Source organism: Lotus japonicus, chromosome 1, assembly GCF_012489685.1.
Source record: "Lotus japonicus ecotype B-129 chromosome 1, LjGifu_v1.2".
Classification (NCBI taxonomy): domain Eukaryota; kingdom Viridiplantae; phylum Streptophyta; class Magnoliopsida; order Fabales; family Fabaceae; genus Lotus; species Lotus japonicus.
Window position 1 is genome coordinate 60,465,709 of NC_080041.1, and position 19,753 is coordinate 60,485,461.

The 19,753-nt window shown below is 35.7% G+C and overlaps 1 protein-coding gene and 2 long non-coding RNA genes across 6 annotated transcripts; 2 read left to right on the forward strand and 1 right to left on the reverse strand.

Moving 5' to 3' along the window:
* Positions 1-2,785: 2,785 nt before the first annotated feature.
* LOC130735060 (uncharacterized) lies at positions 2,786-4,703 on the forward strand. The gene is made up of 2 exons (XR_009018306.1): positions 2,786-3,139; positions 4,228-4,703. It is a non-coding gene; the product is annotated as an uncharacterized LOC130735060 (long non-coding RNA).
* A 1,905-nt stretch (positions 4,704-6,608) lies between these two features.
* Positions 6,609-12,706, forward strand: LOC130735071 (uncharacterized). Of its 3 annotated transcripts, none has more exons than XM_057587219.1 (3): positions 6,609-6,908; positions 8,536-10,134; positions 12,342-12,706. In XM_057587219.1, exon 2 carries the CDS (start codon positions 9,099-9,101, stop codon positions 9,945-9,947), a length of 849 nt encoding a protein of 282 aa, XP_057443202.1. In that variant the 5' UTR covers positions 6,609-6,908; positions 8,536-9,098; the 3' UTR covers positions 9,948-10,134; positions 12,342-12,706. The 3 variants fall into 3 exon arrangements, 2 of the variants coding, with proteins under 2 accessions (XP_057443202.1, XP_057443203.1); XM_057587220.1 differs by lacking the exon at positions 6,609-6,908 and adding an exon at positions 6,915-7,371; XR_009018307.1 differs by lacking the exons at positions 6,609-6,908; positions 8,536-10,134 and adding an exon at positions 10,145-10,714.
* A 2,677-nt stretch (positions 12,707-15,383) lies between these two features.
* On the reverse strand, positions 15,384-16,623 carry LOC130735102 (uncharacterized). 2 transcript variants are annotated; one of them, XR_009018308.1, is made up of 2 exons: positions 16,235-16,623; positions 15,384-15,677 (listed from the first exon to the last, which is right to left on the reverse strand). It is a non-coding gene; the product is annotated as an uncharacterized LOC130735102 (long non-coding RNA). The 2 variants fall into 2 exon arrangements; XR_009018309.1 differs by having other exon boundaries at positions 15,384-15,705.
* Positions 16,624-19,753: the final 3,130 nt, after the last annotated feature.

A 19,753-nucleotide genomic window follows, 5' to 3' on the forward strand; every position in this document is an offset into this window, starting at 1 on the left:
TAAAAGGGAGTGTTATATTCTTTGATAAATTTTTCAAAATATGAACTCTTCAATTGATGCTGAGGAAATTGGTCTAACACTTTACATTATTTAATTTCTTTTCCGTTCTTCATATCCTTGCAGTCCTTTTGAGAAATATGAAATAAAACATATCAATACATGTCAAATCTGCACACTCATTTTCAAATTCAATCATCTTTCAACATTAGTTTAAAAACTCATTTTCCTATAAGTTTTAATAAGCCATTAAATAATGTGAACACTATATATCATATATCCTTTGTGCAGCATAATAGGGAGTCAAAAATGCACCTCACATTCCACAACAAATAAGCAAAGCTGCTAAATAACTCTGAATCAGGTGATTCCTATGCATACAATTTAACTTAAATACAAACAAAATTGAGTGGAGCTGAGAAGTTTTGCTCCAAAATCAACAATACTTGTTCACTCATAGCTGTTCTCTACCTATCAAGCTTTCTTTCAAAGAGGCGGTGAAGAAGATGAACTTGGAGGATGCTGGCCCCGAATAATGTTGTTGATTCAACAATGGCCTTGTGAATTGCTCTGGGGCTCATAACATTATTTACTGCAATGGCAATTCACGTCTTAGATATAGTGTATGTGTCGAAGTCGTTCTACAATTGATTCTGAAATCAAGAATAACTCTGCAGAAGAGCCTATGCAGCTTCTGGGATCGAGAATTGATTTTCATGAAATAGTGGTTGGTACAAATATGCTAATAATTTGTTATCTATACATGAAATTGAAGCAACATAAACTTATTGTGATATCAATGTGATGTACCTATTTCCTGGCGTTATGTCTGAGCCTCAAGTCAATGCTGTTCATACTGAATGTTGAAATGAGCTTCCTCTAACTTTATGATCTGATCTAGCAAAGGAGTGAAATGCTCTGCAAACATGAACATATCAATCCAGAAGCCTTCGCAGTTGCAATTTGAAAAATGGACAAAGTTAAACTAAAATGGACCATATCAATTTGTAACAGGTCAATTTCTTTAAATTAAAAGTTTATAAAATCTGAGAGCAACAAAAAATTCAATGTTTAACATTTTAAATTAGTAAATTCGTAGAAAATAAATTAAAATAAATCAGAATGCAAAAATCAAGGAGAAGATTCAGGTTCATACTTCATATTGGTTCATATATGATAAACAACTAAATTACGAAATCAAGGAGAAGATATATAGATCATATCTCATATTGGTTCAAATTTCATCAATATGAAAAAAAAATATCAATAAACTAATTATATAAACAATACCTGATCATCCATCAATATCATCTCTATTCCAGTAACTTGTCCTCCTCCACAAATTCACCATAACCTAATAACTCTAGCAAGAACATTCCAATTATCCCTAATTGGATTGAGGCTGACAATCTTATCATAAACATGAGCATTGCAAGAGGGAAACTAAGCAACTGATGAAAGAAAAGTGGATTGAGAAAGAGATTCGTTTGAATTGAAATGTAAAGTTGTTGAGTTATTTATTGGAGAAATAGGTGATAGTATCCAAAAAAAATTGAATTCTAAATATTTAATAAGCATTGGGAATATTGGTGATTAATGATTATGAATTCTTGTTTTAGGCCAATTGTGGACGGTAGTCTATGAAAAATAATAAACTCTTGATTTCTCTTTTTTTAAATGGTCAGAATGAGAGGCAAAATTATTGCATTTGTTTTTAAACAAAAGGAAAATAGAAGATAGAAAGATTGTCAAAGAAAAATAACGTAAAAAGAAAAAAAAAAATCTGAATAGTATCAAACAGATTTTAAACAGCACTAACTTAGGTTAAATCTAATTGGCTATTAATGTGGTAGTATTAATTATAGAGAAACATATTTTTATAATGTTTAATCCATCAAAACGTGATTGGGGGGGAAGTAGTTAGTGGGAAGAAAGTTTGAATTAGTAATTAATGTTAGATATATTAGAGATTAAAAAAATTCAAAATTAAACTAAATTACATGAGCTATTACATGGTTACCCTTCAATTAAAATGCAAATATCAATTGAACCATTCACATGTTTCCTAAAGTAGTAATAAAATTTTCTTTTTGATTTATTTTAATCTTGAAAAATAGGCTGAAAGGTACTCCATTGCTTGCCAAGTGTCAAAAGTTTTCTTCTTATAGGTTCTCTTTTATATTGTATTTAGATTAAATGGTCAGAATGAGAGGCAAAATTATTGCATTTGTTTTTAAACAAAAGGAAAATAGAAGATAGAAAGATTGTCAAAGAAAAATAACGTAAAAAGAAAAAAAAAATCTGAATAGTATCAAACAGATTTTAAACAGCACTAACTTAGGTTAAATCTAATTGGCTATTAATGTGGTAGTATTAATTATAGAGAAACATATTTTTATAATGTTTAATCCATCAAAACGTGATTGGGGGAGAAGTAGTTAGTGGGAAGAAAGTTTGAATTAGTAATTAATGTTAGATATATTAGAGATTAAAAAAATTCAAAATTAAACTAAATTACATGAGCTATTACATGGTTACCCTTCAATTAAAATGCAAATATCAATTGAACCATTCACATGTTTCCTAAAGTAGTAATAAAATTTTCTTTTTGATTTATTTTAATCTTGAAAAATAGACTGAAAGGTACTCCATTGCTTGCCAAGTGTCAAAAGTTTTCTTCTTATAGGTTCTCTTTTATATTGTATTTAGATTTAGATTAAATCAATAAAATTATCATAAAATGTTTTATATTTTAAATTTTAATGTTATTTTGGGTAAAAACTAATTTGGGGCAAAATCCCTTGACCTAGTTTCAGATCCTCAATCTGGTGAACGTGTGTGTTCTTCATCTTCTTCGTGTCGTCTCATCTGCTTCTTGTCGTCGCTGCCGTTATCGTAATCTGGTGAGCCGTGCTCTTCATCTGCTTCTTGTGCCCTATTGCTAATCTAGCCCTCGGCCTCATGTCTGTCCGAGGCAGTATTTATCCCTTAAGCAAGGCCTGCGTTCAAACCTCTGTTCTGTGCTGGGGTTCTGTTCCTCCGTTCTTCAACGCTGAAGCGAGACCTCCACCACTGGGTCGTCTGTTCATCTACCGCAAAGAGGGTGTCAATTTCATCGGTTCATCCGTTCTGAGAGACTCAGGTATTCATTTATTGTATTTTCTCCTTTTATTCCACTGTGTAATTTTTATTTAATATGGATTATAGGAATAAACTGGGTGATGACCTTGCACTGTTTCTTTCAATATTTATGTTTGTTTGGTGATGGTTTGGCTGATTAGTTTGAGGACTGGTTTATCTTTTTTCTAAATGAAACAATCCCTTTGCTTCAATCTATGCACGTTGATGGGGTTGTTGAACTTTTACTTAGTCTATTCAATTTGGCTGATTAGTTTGTGTCATCATACTATGAATGATGCTTTCATTTTGATACCGATTCTGTTATTTGGTATGGGGAATGTCATCTCCTGGTTTATAATAGTTCTTCATGTCTATTTGCTTTGTTTGTGAGTTACTTTTTCTGGGTTTCCAAGTTACTTATGCCTTGTATTAGTTTTGGTACTAGCTGAACTTTCAAGCATACACTATATTCATTAGAGGGTCCCAAAATGTTAAAAATGTGCAGAAACAACATTTGATCAAGGGACAAGTAGAAAATGATATGTTCCTCAAATATCATAAATTCATAATGTCCTTTTATTTAGCTGCATTAAGAGTCTCAATTTGGCTACAGCTTTGTATTATTTTTGCAAAAGATGTTGCATTGTGCCCAGGCTTGACTTCGGTATTTGCCAGCCTCCCCATCATCAGTAAATTTCTGACATTTTGCTAAAATCTTCCAGACATAATGTTAGGCAGCTTGACTCTCCCTTTACATTTGATCAACTACTTGTTGTCTAATGGCCATGCTCATTCACTTGTCTTCTGGTGCTATCTTTGGACATCTACTTTGGGTTGATGGTCTTGTGAATTGCCTTTTTTCTCTTCTTATTATTAAGTTCTGAAAATGCAAGTGGTCATTATAGGCCTTTGGCGAAACTGATAATGCGTTTGCTGAATGCAAGTTAATCACTAGACAGACATTTTTCTACAAATGCATGTTAATTACTACATAGCTTAGATTCTGGCCTTGGCAAGAACAACAACCTTGGTGTTTGTTTGTTTATGTAGCTTTATTGGGTTTTCAAACTCAGCACTATGCTTATTTTGTTGTTTTCACTTTATTTGCAGCCTTGTTGTAATCAACTGACTAGAAGCATACCTACACAGGTTGGTGCTTTGAATTAAAATATAAATGCATGTGTTTCAGGGCATAAAAGTGGATGGAGGCTCACTGTGAGATGGAAATATGACACAAGGATCAAATATAAGTGAATGGGGTGATTGGAACGAAATGGAACCTTCTTTGGTGGGGTGCTGAACCAGCAGGCAGGGAGGGTGGTAGGGGAGAGGGAGCAAGAAGATACAAATTGGGTGAAGAATATAAAAATTGGGTGAAATTTAAAAGTCAAAATGGTGGAACAAGACTTGAGCGGGACCTTTTCCCTCACTTTCTAAACATGAAAAGTGCATTTAGCGCCAACAAGGAGAGCATAAAAATATGAAATTTTATTAATAATATTTTGTATAGTTAATTTTTTTTTTTAATTTAGACCCATGCTTTATATGATTAAAATAAAATTTATCCTCTTTCGGAACTTCATTGATTATGTATTCTCATATTATTGGTAGTCCAGGCGTGTTCAACTAGAATATAGTTTTATCAATTATATATATATACATATGAGTTTGCTATAATGCTTTTATAACTACATTTTGTGTAGAGTAAGAAAGTACTTAACTGATTTCAAAAAAAAAAAATAGTACTTAACTCTGTTCAAAAAAAAAAGTACTTAACTCCTTCTCATTCTACCCCTAATTGTTTTGTTTGAAAATAGTTAACTATATGAAAAACTGAAAGCTAAATTCAAGCCTATGCCACAAAAGCTGAAAAAATTTAAATTGAACAAAACAGTTTTTTTGAAATAATTTAGTGTGATTATTTAATTTATAAAATAAATGTTGATATTAATTTTATTATGAAAATAACCAAATAAAAGATAAATCTTAAAATTGAATTAAAAATGGAAATAATTTAGTGTAATTACTTAATTTAAAAAGTAAATGTTGATAATAAGTAATTAAGTATAGTATGAGAAGTAATTGAATCAAAGATAATTTTCTAAATTGGGTTAAAGTAAATTTTAAGTGGAATTAAAAAATAAATAAATAAGAGGTGCTATCTTAATTGCACACATTAAGAAAAACACCTTTAGATCATCGTTAAGAGGACCCTTATGTTAGAGTTCAAAGTATGGTTCAGTCGTTTCTATTATAATTCAAAAAATGTAGTGGTTATGCATGATGACTCGTGAAAAAGAATAGTATGCTTTAACTTGGTCAAGCACACTAAGATCAACCTTAAGATATTAGTTCGATAAGACTTGAACTTGATCTCGGAGGCTCATCAATCCTTATTGGGCTTCATGTTGATCTCCAATGTAAACCAGACCCAATAAGGCTTCATCATGACTTCAAAGGCCCAAATAAGACCCAATAAGACTTCATGTTGATTTTAGAGGCCCATCATACCTTATCGGGCTTCATGTTGATTTCCAATAAAAGATAGACCTTCAGGTCGTAGACATGAGCACCCTTAGTGTTAAGGCTGAAAGTATGATTTAGTCGTTTTCATGGAACTTCCTAGCCCAAGGGTTCAGATTAGAGTTAGTGTTTAGTTGATGAGCATTCATAAACGGGAGATCTTTAGGTCATTGACATAAGGACCATTAGTGCTAGACTTTAAAGTATGATCTAGACTTCTTCGTGGAACTTCATGGCCCAGGGGTCAAGGCTACAGTTACGATTAGGATTAGTGTTTAGTTGAAGTGCACACGTAAAGGAAAGACATTTAGGTTGTCGACACAAGACCCTTTAGTTGTTAGGTTTAAAGTATGATTTATTCGCTTATGTGGAACTTCCTGTCCCAAGGGTCAGGGTTATAATTATGGTTAGAGTTAGTGTTTAGTTAAAGTGCACACATAAAGGAAAGACCTTTAGGACTCAGTCATTTTTTGTGGAACTTCTTGTCCTAAGGGTTAGAGTTACAATTAGTGTTATGTTGAAGTGCATACATAAAGAAGAGATATTTCGGTCATCGAAACGAAGGCACTTTGTGTTATGATTCAAAGTATGACTCCTCAAGCATTTGGGTTGGTGTTAATTGAAATGCATACATAAAGGGAGACCTTTAGGTCGTCGACATTAGGACCCTTAGTGTCAGGGTTCTAAGTATGGTTCGATCACTTTTGTAGAATTTATTGACCCAAGAGTGAGGGTTAGGGTTAATGTTCAGTTGAAGTACATAAACGAAAGTATGTCGTCGACACAAGAACCCTTAGTGTTAGGGTTTAAAGTATGCAAAATGCATGTTAATATATCATTGATGACTATTGTAACACCCCGTTTTTAATTAAAATAATGTTGGTATTTTATTTTAATTAAGATTATATTGTATGGTGGTTTAATAGGTGATATATTAATACTTTAATGAAATAAAATAAATTTTTTGTGATGCTGAGTGTGTTTTATGAAATGGAAGAGAGCTAGGGGGTGAAAGTTAGGATTAAAAATAGAGACAAGGACTAGGAGAGATTTTAGGATTTTTAGTTTAGCCCTTGAGGAATTAGGTTTAGATGGTTTAATAAGGATGGGGAAGCAGCTAAAGAAAAAAAAAATAAGAAAGAAGAGGACGCGTGAAAGAAGGAGAAAAAAAAAAGAAGAAGGATGTGCGTGAAGTAGCAGGAAGAGAGGGAGAGCGGATCGGCTTCGGAGAATTCGATCGGGAACGGGGAGCTGCACTCAATCCAAAGGTAAGGGTGGGATTTTGAGTTTCTAATGGAATTATGGTGAATGATATTAGGGATTTGGGAGATGTAGAATTGTTTCTGTTAATGATGTTCTGGAAATCTGATTTGAAATCCATTGATTTTGGGATTTTCTTTTGTGTGATTGAACGGGGTGAGGGCAGAACCATAGTATGCTAGGAGTTTTGGGTTGAGGTTCCCTTTTGATTTTCTTTATGATCACGCACATAAGGACTGTTAGGTAGCATGCTTGTTAGGTTTTGTGTCTTGTTTGATGAGAAACAACTTTAATCACTTATTTTGGAACATAAAACGGACTGGTCATTTTCCTGGTATGAACCGTGACTTTCGAAGCCTTTTAGAGCCTGTTTAGAGTGCTCGAATAATGTTGCGTTGAACTGAGAAAGTGTAGGCCTTTGAAAGAGCTTTCTGGAATGATATGGTACATAATTTTTGGTTGAGAGACGAGGTCTGTAAGTTCAGTTTAGTAAACCATGTTTTTCTGCGCTCTGTATCTGCTATCTCTGTCAGTGAACTTCAACGTGATTTTTCACCTTGTTAATGTGCCCAGAAAATTCTTTGATGAACTAGAAAGTGGTAGAGTTTTCTGTTAGCTTTTCAAATTGAGGTCATTTGTAATTTTTGAACAAGTAACGAATCCTGTAGGTTATCTCTACTGAAATATGTTTCTGCTGTGAGCGTAATTCCTGAACTGCTATATGATTTATGCACGGATTTGATGATGCTGTGCTGCTGTCCAAAATTTCCTGGGCTGGACAGTACACTTCGAGACCTGTTTTCGCCCAGTTAGAGTGCTCAAATGAAGATGTGATCAACTAAGAAATTGTAGGACTTTAAGTTAGCTTTCTAGGCATATAAAATACATGATTTTTGGTTCAGTAACGAATTCAGGAGACCGCTTTTAGTGGCTGGTGTTCCTGCTGTTTTTCCACATTACGGAAATTCTGATTGTTTTGGAAATATAATTAGATTTAGCTTACATGTTGTATGAAAGTTAGTGTCTTTATGTTCCATGTATTAGCTATGAGGATGATGCATGTGGCTGAACACCTTTAGCATGAAATCCATAATTTATTTACCATATGTGATAGCTTCTTCCATGATTGCATGCTTAAGTGAGTTGTTTCATTGATTTGGTGCCAAAATTGCCTAAGATGTCAGGGTAATTGTATAGTTGATAAAAATGCATGTGTGCTGAATTGTGTTGTTTTAAGCGATGTTAGTGATGTAGTGATATAGGCGCAATGCCTCATGTTGAAGTGATGATTATGAGATGTATACGTCCTTTTGAGTCGCATAGCATCTGCATACTCTGTGATGGCCTGTATTGGCGATTTGTGATGAAGGCTTATGCCTTGTGCCTCCAATAATTGGCAATTCGTGATGAGGGCTGAAGCCCTGTTGGTACCACATACATATGCATAGTCATTGTTGTGTTCGAATTGTATCCGAGTCGATGACGTTATTTGTGACTGTTTTAGTAACTGAGCTATATGAATATAAAAAGAAGTGGTGTGGCATTAATCTAGCATATTTATTGCCATTCTTATATTTATGATACTCGATATCTCACCCCTTCTGTTTGAATGTTACCCTTGTTGGTAACGTGCAGGTAATTAGGAGGAGTAGTCTATAGCCTTTATTTCGAGTTGGAGTCCTTGCTCTGATACGTAGCACTCGGGGGGGAAATGGACGCTTGTTTTCCTTCTGTTATAATTTGAATTAAGTTGTTATTTGAGAAGTTGTTTCTGTTTTAAGTTGTGGGCAAGATACTATGTTTTCTTTAAGTTTTAAAGACACTGGATTCGCTGCATAACTATTTGTCAAAGTGAACTAGTTCAAAGACTAATTAACTGTCACAAGAGCATTTAAGTTTATTTATGAGTTCATCTCAAAGTTTATGTGCTATGTATCTGTTACAGGAGCATTATGATAATGTTTTAAGTGATTATGTAATGCCCCATGAGTGTTAGAATTTTTATCACTCTGATATTTGCAATACATATACCGTTTAGAATTGGGGTGTTACATTAGTGGTATCAGAGCAATGGTTGGTCAGTGACCAAGTTTTTAGTATAATATATATTCTAATACTTACTGATACTCGATATGTGTAAGTAGCACTATCGAACTGTTGTTTGATAAGAGTTGTTGGCTGTTTGGAGATTCAGGAAAATGGTTGCCGGAAGGAATGATGAAGCTATCGCTGAGGCATTGGCAATGTTGGTTGGCGCCATTGGGCAAGGTCAGCAAGCGAACCTTGGGAACCATAATCAGGATGAATTCCGTGCTTTGGGAAAGTTTCAGAGGAACAATCCGCCAACCTTTGAAGGAGCATACGACCCTGACAAAGCACAGGCATGGCTGAAAGCAATTGAGAAGATCTTTCGAGTCATGAATTGTACTGACGCGCAAAAGGTGCAGTTTGGCACCCATATGCTTGAGAAAGAAGCTGAAGATTGGTGGGACAACACTGTTCAGAGGTTTGAAGGTGATGGGATGGAGATTACTTGGGATCTTTTCAAGGGTGCATTTCTGGAGAAGTACTATCCAGAAGATGTGCGTGGAAAGAAGGAAATTGAGTTTCTTGAACTCAAGCAGGGTAATGGAACCGTGGCGGAGTATGCTACAAAGTTTGAGGAATTGATTAAGTTTTGTCCCCACTACAATACTGCCGAAGCTGAGAGATCTAAGTGTAACAAGTTTGTGAATGGTTTGAGACCTGAGATCAAGAAGGTTGTGGGATATCAACAGATTATCCGATTTTCTGACCTGGTTAACAGGAGTAGGATATATGATGAGGATAGCAGGGAAAGTGCTGCTCACTACAAGTCTTTGAAAGAGAAGAAAGAAAAGGGGCAATTCAGAGGGAAACCGTATGGGAATCCTGTTGATAACGGTAAACAAGAAGCTGGTAATGACAAGAAGCCGAGTGGGGGAGGAGCTCCTAATCCGGTTAGGTGCTACAAGTGTGGTGTTGAAGGACATCGTTCTCCTGAATGTCTCAATTCAGAAGCAACATGATTTAAGTGTGGCAAGCTGGGCCACAAATCCTTTGAGTGCCTAGAAGGTAAAACTGTGGCATGCTACAGATGTGGAGAGCAAGGTCACATCAGTACTAATTGTGACAAACCCAAGAAGGATCCTGCAAGGGGGAAGGTGTTTGCTTTATCTGGTGCTGAGACTACTGCTGAGGATAGACTAATTCGAAGTACGTGCTTTATTAATGGCACATCTTTGATTGCCATTATTATTATGGGTGTGATGCATTCTTTATTTCATTGGAGCTTGAGAGTCAGATGAGAGAGTCCTACCCCGAATTGTTCGTTTAAGGAAATTTTCGAGGGCGAAAATTCTTAAGTGGGGGAGAGTTGTAACACCCTGTTTTTAATTAAAATAATGTTGGTATTTTATTTTAATTAAGATTATATTGTATGGTGGTTTAATAGGTGATATATTAATACTTTAATGAAATAAAATAAATTTTTTGTGATGCTGAGTGTGTTTTATGAAATGGAAGAGAGCTAGGGGGTGAAAGTTAGGATTAAAAATAGAGACAAGGACTAGGAGAGATTTTAGGATTTTTAGTTTAGCCCTTGAGGAATTAGGTTTAGATGGTTTAATAAGGATGGGGAAGCAGCTAAAGAAAAAAAAAATAAGAAAGAAGAGGACGCGTGAAAGAAGGAGAAAAAAAAAAGAAGAAGGCTGTGCGTGAAGTAGCAGGAAGAGAGGGAGAGCGGATCGGCTTCGGAGAATTCGATCGGGAACGGGGAGCTGCACTCAATCCAAAGGTAAGGGTGGGATTTTGAGTTTCTAATGGAATTATGGTGAATGATATTAGGGATTTGGGAGATGTAGAATTGTTTCTGTTAATGATGTTCTGGAAATCTGATTTGAAATCCATTGATTTTGGGATTTTCTTTTGTGTGATTGAACGGGGTGAGGGCAGAACCATAGTATGCTAGGAGTTTTGGGTTGAGGTTCCCTTTTGATTTTCTTTATGATCACGCACATAAGGACTGTTAGGTAGCATGCTTGTTAGGTTTTGTGTCTTGTTTGATGAGAAACAACTTTAATCACTTATTTTGGAACATAAAACGGACTGGTCATTTTCCTGGTATGAACCGTGACTTTCGAAGCCTTTTAGAGCCTGTTTAGAGTGCTCGAATAATGTTGCGTTGAACTGAGAAAGTGTAGGCCTTTGAAAGAGCTTTCTGGAATGATATGGTACATAATTTTTGGTTGAGAGACGAGGTCTGTAAGTTCAGTTTAGTAAACCATGTTTTTCTGCGCTCTGTATCTGCTATCTCTGTCAGTGAACTTCAACGTGATTTTTCACCTTGTTAATGTGCCCAGAAAATTCTTTGATGAACTAGAAAGTGGTAGAGTTTTCTGTTAGCTTTTCAAATTGAGGTCATTTGTAATTTTTGAACAAGTAACGAATCCTGTAGGTTATCTCTACTGAAATATGTTTCTGCTGTGAGCGTAATTCCTGAACTGCTATATGATTTATGCACGGATTTGATGATGCTGTGCTGCTGTCCAAAATTTCCTGGGCTGGACAGTACACTTCGAGACCTGTTTTCGCCCAGTTAGAGTGCTCAAATGAAGATGTGATCAACTAAGAAATTGTAGGACTTTAAGTTAGCTTTCTAGGCATATAAAATACATGATTTTTGGTTCAGTAACGAATTCAGGAGACCGCTTTTAGTGGCTGGTGTTCCTGCTGTTTTTCCAGATTACGGAAATTCTGATTGTTTTGGAAATATAATTAGATTTAGCTTACATGTTGTATGAAAGTTAGTGTCTTTATGTTCCATGTATTAGCTATGAGGATGATGCATGTGGCTGAACACCTTTAGCATGAAATCCATAATTTATTTACCATATGTGATAGCTTCTTCCATGATTGCATGCTTAAGTGAGTTGTTTCATTGATTTGGTGCCAAAATTGCCTAAGATGTCAGGGTAATTGTATAGTTGATAAAAATGCATGTGTGCTGAATTGTGTTGTTTTAAGCGATGTTAGTGATGTAGTGATATAGGCGCAATGCCTCATGTTGAAGTGATGATTATGAGATGTATACGTCCTTTTGAGTCGCATAGCATCTGCATACTCTGTGATGGCCTGTATTGGCGATTTGTGATGAAGGCTTATGCCTTGTGCCTCCAATAATTGGCAATTCGTGATGAGGGCTGAATCCCTGTTGGTACCACATACATATGCATAGTCATTGTTGTGTTCGAATTGTATCCGAGTCGATGACGTTATTTGTGACTGTTTTAGTAACTGAGCTATATGAATATAAAAAGAAGTGGTGTGGCATTAATCTAGCATATTTATTGCCATTCTTATATTTATGATACTCGATATCTCACCCCTTCTGTTTGAATGTTACCCTTGTTGGTAACGTGCAGGTAATTAGGAGGAGTAGTCTATAGCCTTTATTTCGAGTTGGAGTCCTTGCTCTGATACGTAGCACTCGGGGGGGAAATGGACGCTTGTTTTCCTTCTGTTATAATTTGAATTAAGTTGTTATTTGAGAAGTTGTTTCTGTTTTAAGTTGTGGGCAAGATACTATGTTTTCTTTAAGTTTTAAAGACACTGGATTCGCTGCATAACTATTTGTCAAAGTGAACTAGTTCAAAGACTAATTAACTGTCACAAGAGCATTTAAGTTTATTTATGAGTTCATCTCAAAGTTTATGTGCTATGTATCTGTTACAGGAGCATTATGATAATGTTTTAAGTGATTATGTAATGCCCCATGAGTGTTAGAATTTTTATCACTCTGATATTTACAATACATATACCGTTTAGAATTGGGGTGTTACAACTATGATCACTATGATTAGTTTAGCCTAAACCAAGTCTAAGTTCTTATATCATTAACATTTAATTTTTACTATGATTATTATTGCATTGTGACTATGATCACAATGCATGAAGGATGCATTTTTAATTATATTATATAGCTGCTTTTATTGAAAAAACACTTCTTTAAAAAAATATATAAGATCTAAAGGATCCAAAATAATTATTTTATTTATATAAATCATAGGGCCAAAATTAAAAATCAAATTTCTTTCAAAATATTTTTACAACTATTAAAAATGCATAAATGTAAAATAGACTTTAATTTTAGGCGCTAAAACCATTTTCAATTTTCATGAAGCGAGGGAAAACATGAGCGCCTTTCTCCAGTTTCACCATTTTCGAATTTCAACACACAATTGTAAATGTGCACCTCTTCATCAACCGATCAAATATTAAACCCCACCCCAAAACGAAGGCTCCTTTTCTTTCCAATCACCGTCATTCCCTAATATCAGATCTGCAAGTCATATTCCCTTCTGGAGGCGACCAATTTCAGTCAACTCTGTCAATCTCCTCTCAAACTCTTCCTCCAGCCGCTTTATGGCGCTGGAACGAGTGTTATTATGCCTTCATATGTTTTTTCTTTGTTTGGATTTAGGTTAATATTGATTGATTTGATTCAAAGTCTGACTGCAAGAGGCCATATGCGAATCATGGTATGCTAGTTACTCTAGAGCTTTGTGAATGTTTTATGATCTTTTGATTTCATACAACGAAACACTATGCTGGTAGATATTATTTCAAAGTTTGATATGAATGGGACTCTGAACACCTTTTATATACATTTTTAACAATTAACATCCACATTCATATTATGCTTTACCATAATCACCGAACATGAGATTACCAGAAAACTTTTTCTTTTACTTTTCGTTTCACTGATTGATACTGCAGTAAGAGAGGGGGAGAAGGTAAAATAAGTAATGATTTCTTCCATTTTTTTCCCCTTCAGGCAGTATAGATTTCCTACTGTATATGGCTCAAGTGTAGAATTAAGTGTCCTTCATATTCCTTGCTTATAGGTACAACAAGAATTCGTGGATTTCCTGCTCGTGAGCATCTTTTTACATGCACAAAATGATGTCTGCAGTGTGATTACTGTCACACACATATACTAGTTCCAATTCATTGTTTTGGATTTTGCAAATTTTTTAGTTTTTAAGAATGATAACATAGAGTGTTATTTCAATTCTTGTTTGACAGTAACAGTTAATGCTGGTTTTGGTAGTTCTATTCAATGCTCTAAGGAGGATAGCTATCAAATTTACACTTATCCTACAATACTTCTATATGCAAAATATGATACTTAAGCCCTGGCGTAATCACTGAGTGTCCAGCTAATTACTTCTATCTCTAAACATTAGGATTATGTCCAGTAACCTATATACATTATTAGTCAATGGTGTGAAATTGAAAGTCTGATTGCTAGTTTATTGACTTGAGTCTTGTTTGTTGCAATGAAAATGAAGAGATGCAGGATTCTAAAGACAAGATAATATTAGGGGTTTAGGGTGAGCATAACAAGGCACAATATATAATTAGCTCATTTCACATTGCAAAGAAAAGTTCCATTAGGGTATGAAGGCAAAAATTTCAACAGATGAATTCACATAAGGTGATTGACAGTATCTCTAGATTTCTATTGCCAACTTGCCACCTTCAAAAAGTTGCAATTGCCACTGGCATAAGGTATGATACAGATCTTGTCTAGCTTTCAAGTTGAATGCTCGTGGGTCATTTTCATTCTATTTGCCCAATTTTCCTATCTAAATGTGATTTTTTATATAAATCTCATGTAATGTTATTCTATAATTGTTATATTTAACTTTTAGATTTTCTTTTCTTGTAGTTGATTTCTTTGGATTATATAGCTGGAGAAAGCAATTTGTTGAGGTTGACCAAAGAGACCGTGACATGTATTCAAGTGACGAAGGTGTTTTACACTAAACAACGATGAGAAGCTATGAGCTGAACTTTAGAAACATCTCACTGAAAATTGTATTTCCTTTAGAAGCAAAATCAATAGCTCAAAAGTTGAATGAAAACCCTACTCCAAGAGAATGAATGATAATGGAGAGCTTAAGCTGTCAACTGCATTCAAGAAACTAAGAGAAGAATGGAGAGTCTAAAGAATTCATATCATGCATAGTAGTTTTAGATTGAGACTCACTTTTATGTTTTCCCTTGTAGTTTTTCCTTCACTGTACAGATATTCTATGTAATAGATTTCAAATATGATTTTATGCAAGATAGAATTGTGACTTTGTTAGCTCTTTCTTTCTAAAGACTGAGTTATATTATAATATGTTCTTACTCAAATTCCTTCTATCTTTATTAAGAGCTACTTTTCTTTGCCTTTCTTAATTAATGCAGTAACAATGTAAAACTAAATTTATGGTCTTACAAGTCAAGAACAAGTAATTGATGGTTCCTTGGCTAAGTTACAGTTGGAGATGTATATTTTGCTTTCATGCTATTTTGAAGCCTCACTTTATATGGAGGTAACCTTGTTGTAACAATTGGAAATGTATGCATAACAAAGCTTTTGTATCAATTGGCAAGGATGAAAAGTTCACCAAGGATTGGATTTCAAAGTCTAATCTTATTGCAATCAAAACTTTTGTTACATCATCGGGCAACTATTGGAGTTCAATAGTGTGAATTCAATAAGAGTACATAATTCCTATTCAACATAATCTTTCATGTTCTATAATCTTCAAGCATCAGATTGTCACTTTCAATCTTGAGACATGCACCCCCAGCACACCCTTGGTGGCTTCAAGACAACTACTGAACAAAGACAGCTTTGATTCTCTCCAAAGATAGATGCAATACCTCTTTTTTTCCATGATTTTTGTCTGGATGATATTGTTTGACTACATTTATCAAGGATATTGTTAGTCCCTGGGACATAAGACAACAAAACTTCAATAGTTCATGAGACAAGAAACATAAGACACCAAGCATCTCATATGCAAACTCAGCAAGCAAAGCAATTCTTTATGATTACCACGAAACATAAGACACCGCGCAAACTCAACTGCTCACGATATATCAAGCAAGAGGTAACAAGAAACAATTTTTCGGCCAGCAAAGAAATTATTTATGACTAACAACCTTCAACAACAATAATTGTATTTTAGGAAGGAATGTTTCACCAAGACCTCTTCTTTCACCTCGATGCTGAACATAGAAATAAGACGTACTGGGATTGAATTTGTACCAGTTCAACATCCAAAATAAGGATTTAATTCCAATCAAATTGATGAAAACAAAGGTATAAATGGGGAAAGGGGACCTTAGTATTAAAATTTGTAAACAGATACAAACAGATGGGAAAAGGTACAGCTGCCCAATTGTCAAACAAGAGACTCAGAACCAATACAATAAGGTCAAATTTGAGAGGTACTGAGGTTTGAATTTATACTTATACCTGTTCACCATCAAGAAGAAGGATTCAATTCCAACCAAGTTGATGGAAGCAGAGCCAAGATGGGGAAAAGGGCCTGGCGTGAATCGTCGCGACGGTTCAGAGCGGCGGACACGTTAGTCCCGACGAAACCAGCGGCGTGGTCAGACCAGATGGGGGGCGGTGTGGACAGAGTGGTGCGACGTAATCAACGCGACATTGAGACGGTGAAAGCACGACGTGTGAAAATCGCCCTGATGCTAGGGTTTAGGGAAGAAACGATGAAGGATGAAGAAAAGGGATAGAAGGGAGGTTGAAGGCCGAAGGCTGAAAGAAATGATGACGATGCCCATTTCCCTGCGGCGGTGGCGGAAGATGAACAAGCAAATGATATTTACCAAATGAAATTTATGATTATGTTATGTTAAATTATATTTGAATTTTCCAAAATTTAAATAAAAGATAATCTAAATAATTATGGGAATGAAATGTGAAACTGTAAAAGTACAGGGACTATAACTTGAAACTTAAACTTACAAGCCAAACACATGACGTGGCCATGATATGGCAACAACAGCCTACCTGGCATTATTGTATTGATTGTTATAGAGGGGGCATGGCTGATGTTTAAAACACAACCAGCATTTTTAAGTTTGCCTTTATTTATCTTTTTTCTTAAATGTCATGGTTATTGCATTGACATTGTTAATTCTGTTTTCATTGACTTGAAATGTCTAGCTTTTGACATTTTGTCGTGACAGTCTTAAAATCTGATAAGGTTCTCCTATTATAAAAATGTGTGTCTCAACATTTTGTGTTTTATATCTCTCAACATTGTACTTTTCTGGCCAAAGTCCTTATAGTTAGTTATGCATATTGTTTTTTCCTTCATGATGTGGTGGTAACGGGTAAGTGGTAACTATTTGTTAAAGGAATCCATTTGTGTGTGGATGCAATATGAAGAGTGATGTCAACATATTTAACCATTTAGGCTTGTTATTTGCAGCACGTCTTTCTTCATATATCAGATTAATATTTCCAGTTTCACAATCAATTTCTATTTGTTTGTATTGGATGATTATGGTGCATATTAGCGTGGAATACTCCATATCTACAATGCTCAGTAGCATAGTTTGCTAGAAATTAGAAATGCATTATGTTAGTTGCACTTTTCGTCTCTAATGTTTGACCTTAGTGCAATTTTGGTCCCCTTTGTTCTAATTGCGCGATTTGGGTTCCTTTTATTATGTGAAGGTGTAATTTTGGTCTTAATGTCAATTGACTGTAAAAAGTAAACTGCGTTAGTCTATTTGGCACTACTTTTCACACCCTCTCATCTATTGCACCATCTTTTCTTCTAGTTACACTCCTCTTCGGTATTATTAAACTCGACCCGGTGATAGACTCGGTCAGGGCACTGGGTCAATGGGTCACCGGTCTGACCACTGGGTCACTGGTTGAACCGTTTAACTCGGTTGACGCTAAAAAAAATTAAAACATTCATAATACCATAATAAAATGTCACAAAATACCACACAAAAAAACAATAAGGAATGTTTTACCACAACAAAATGTCACAACTCACAAATAACTGAAATAAGTTTTAAACATCATCAAACAACATCGATTTTACGCTTTAATCACAACAAAAAGCGTATAAACAAGTTTAAAACGGAATTCAACAACTAAAATCTTGTACATCATAAGCTAACAAATGATATATTCACATGAAAGAACTTGTATAAAATCCAGCTTCTGTTTCAGGCTATCTAAAAAGATTTTCAATTTGTCAATTTTTTACAACACCAAAGCTTGGTAATTATATTCTTTAATTTGTCCTCAATGAAACGACAAGAAGACTTTGCAAAGAAATTATATACAAAACGGTTTGACTCATTCTATATTAAAAAAATTATAAGAATTAATAATACTAACTAACATTAAATAATAATTTCATAATAAAAACACACAAATAATTTTTTTTATAAGCCAAATTGTATTGAATTGGAAATACAATGGGTACTTCAACCCAATACACAATAGAATAAAAAGCAAAAAAAAAATAAAAATAAAACAAAAGTAAGACAAGACAAACAAGCCACAAGAGTGAACTACATAGCTTGGATGCACACCAGCGGATTGTTGAGCCACTCAAACTAAGAGTAACAAAACCCCCCTCAGTCTCACTTTAACCCACTGCCAAGCTCTCCACTTTACCAATTCTAGAGTCTTTGAAACACCTGCTGCCCTCCATTAAAGATCCTGTCATTTCTCTGAAGCCAAAGACTCCACGCAGCTGCAACCCAAATAGAACTCAGAATGACATTCTGGCTATTATTCCAACCAAACAAGAATTGGAGGTAGTGTGGTCGTGGCTCATGAGGGAGCACCGTATCCAACCCAAACCAATTAAAGCACCCCCTCCACACCGCCGACGCAAAGGGGCAAGTGAAGAGAAGATGAGAGTATGATTCAATCAAGCCCGGGCAAAGCCTGCAAGAAGCATCATTAACAGGGGCTAGCACATTTCGTTTAAGAAGGTTCTCTCCACTAGCAATCCTGTCCAGAATACAGCACCACGCAAAAGCTTTGGCATTTGATGGAGCGAAAGAATGCCAAACAGAAACCATGACGGTATCCACCACCAACGCTTGCGGTTCCTGCAAGAAGAAATATGTGGAATTCACAGAAAATAACCCATCAGGGGATGGATTCCAAATCCATTTATCCCGGACTCCCTCAACCAAAGAACTTGTCCCCACATCTAAAAGCAACGACTGCAACCAAGACACCTCCCTCCCCTGTAATGGCCTTCTCCACCGCAGGTCCCAACGCCAAGCCTGCTGAACCCACGACCCACAATCGGATACACGAGCTCGTTTCTGACACGATAGGTTGTATAACCTGTGGTACTTGACATCCAGGGAGCCCTTACCCGTCCAATCCTCCAACCAAAATAAAGTCATGTCTCCACACTTCACAACCTTCGAGCACCCAGCCTCCACCCAATTATCTCCCCCCACACCGCATGCGGTCTGCACCCCCCGCCACCATGCAGACTCCTTAAGACGCCTTTCACCCCCATACTTCTTCTCCAGGAACTAACACCAAAGATTCCCAGGTTCTGTATGATACCGCCACCACCACTTGGCTAAGAGAGCACGGTTAAAGCAAGAAATATCCTTCAGGCTAAGACCCCCTGAGTCCTTAGGCTTACAGACATCCTGCCACTTGACCCAAGCAATTTTTCTCGTCTCCTCACTACCACCCCAAAGGAAGTTCCTCATCAAACTGGTGCATTTGTCCAACACACAAACTGGCATACGGAAGAAGGATAAGAAGAACAAAGGCAACGAAGAAAGAACACTTTGAATTAGGCACACCCTTCCCCCAAATGAGATTGTCTTTTGCTTCCACTGTGATAGTCTATTTCTGATTTTGCGAACAACAGGGGCCAGTAGACTACGCTTAGACGGGCAGCCACACTCTGGAATCCCTAGGTAAATAAAAGGGATTGTCATAACTTTTCAATTCAGGAAAGAT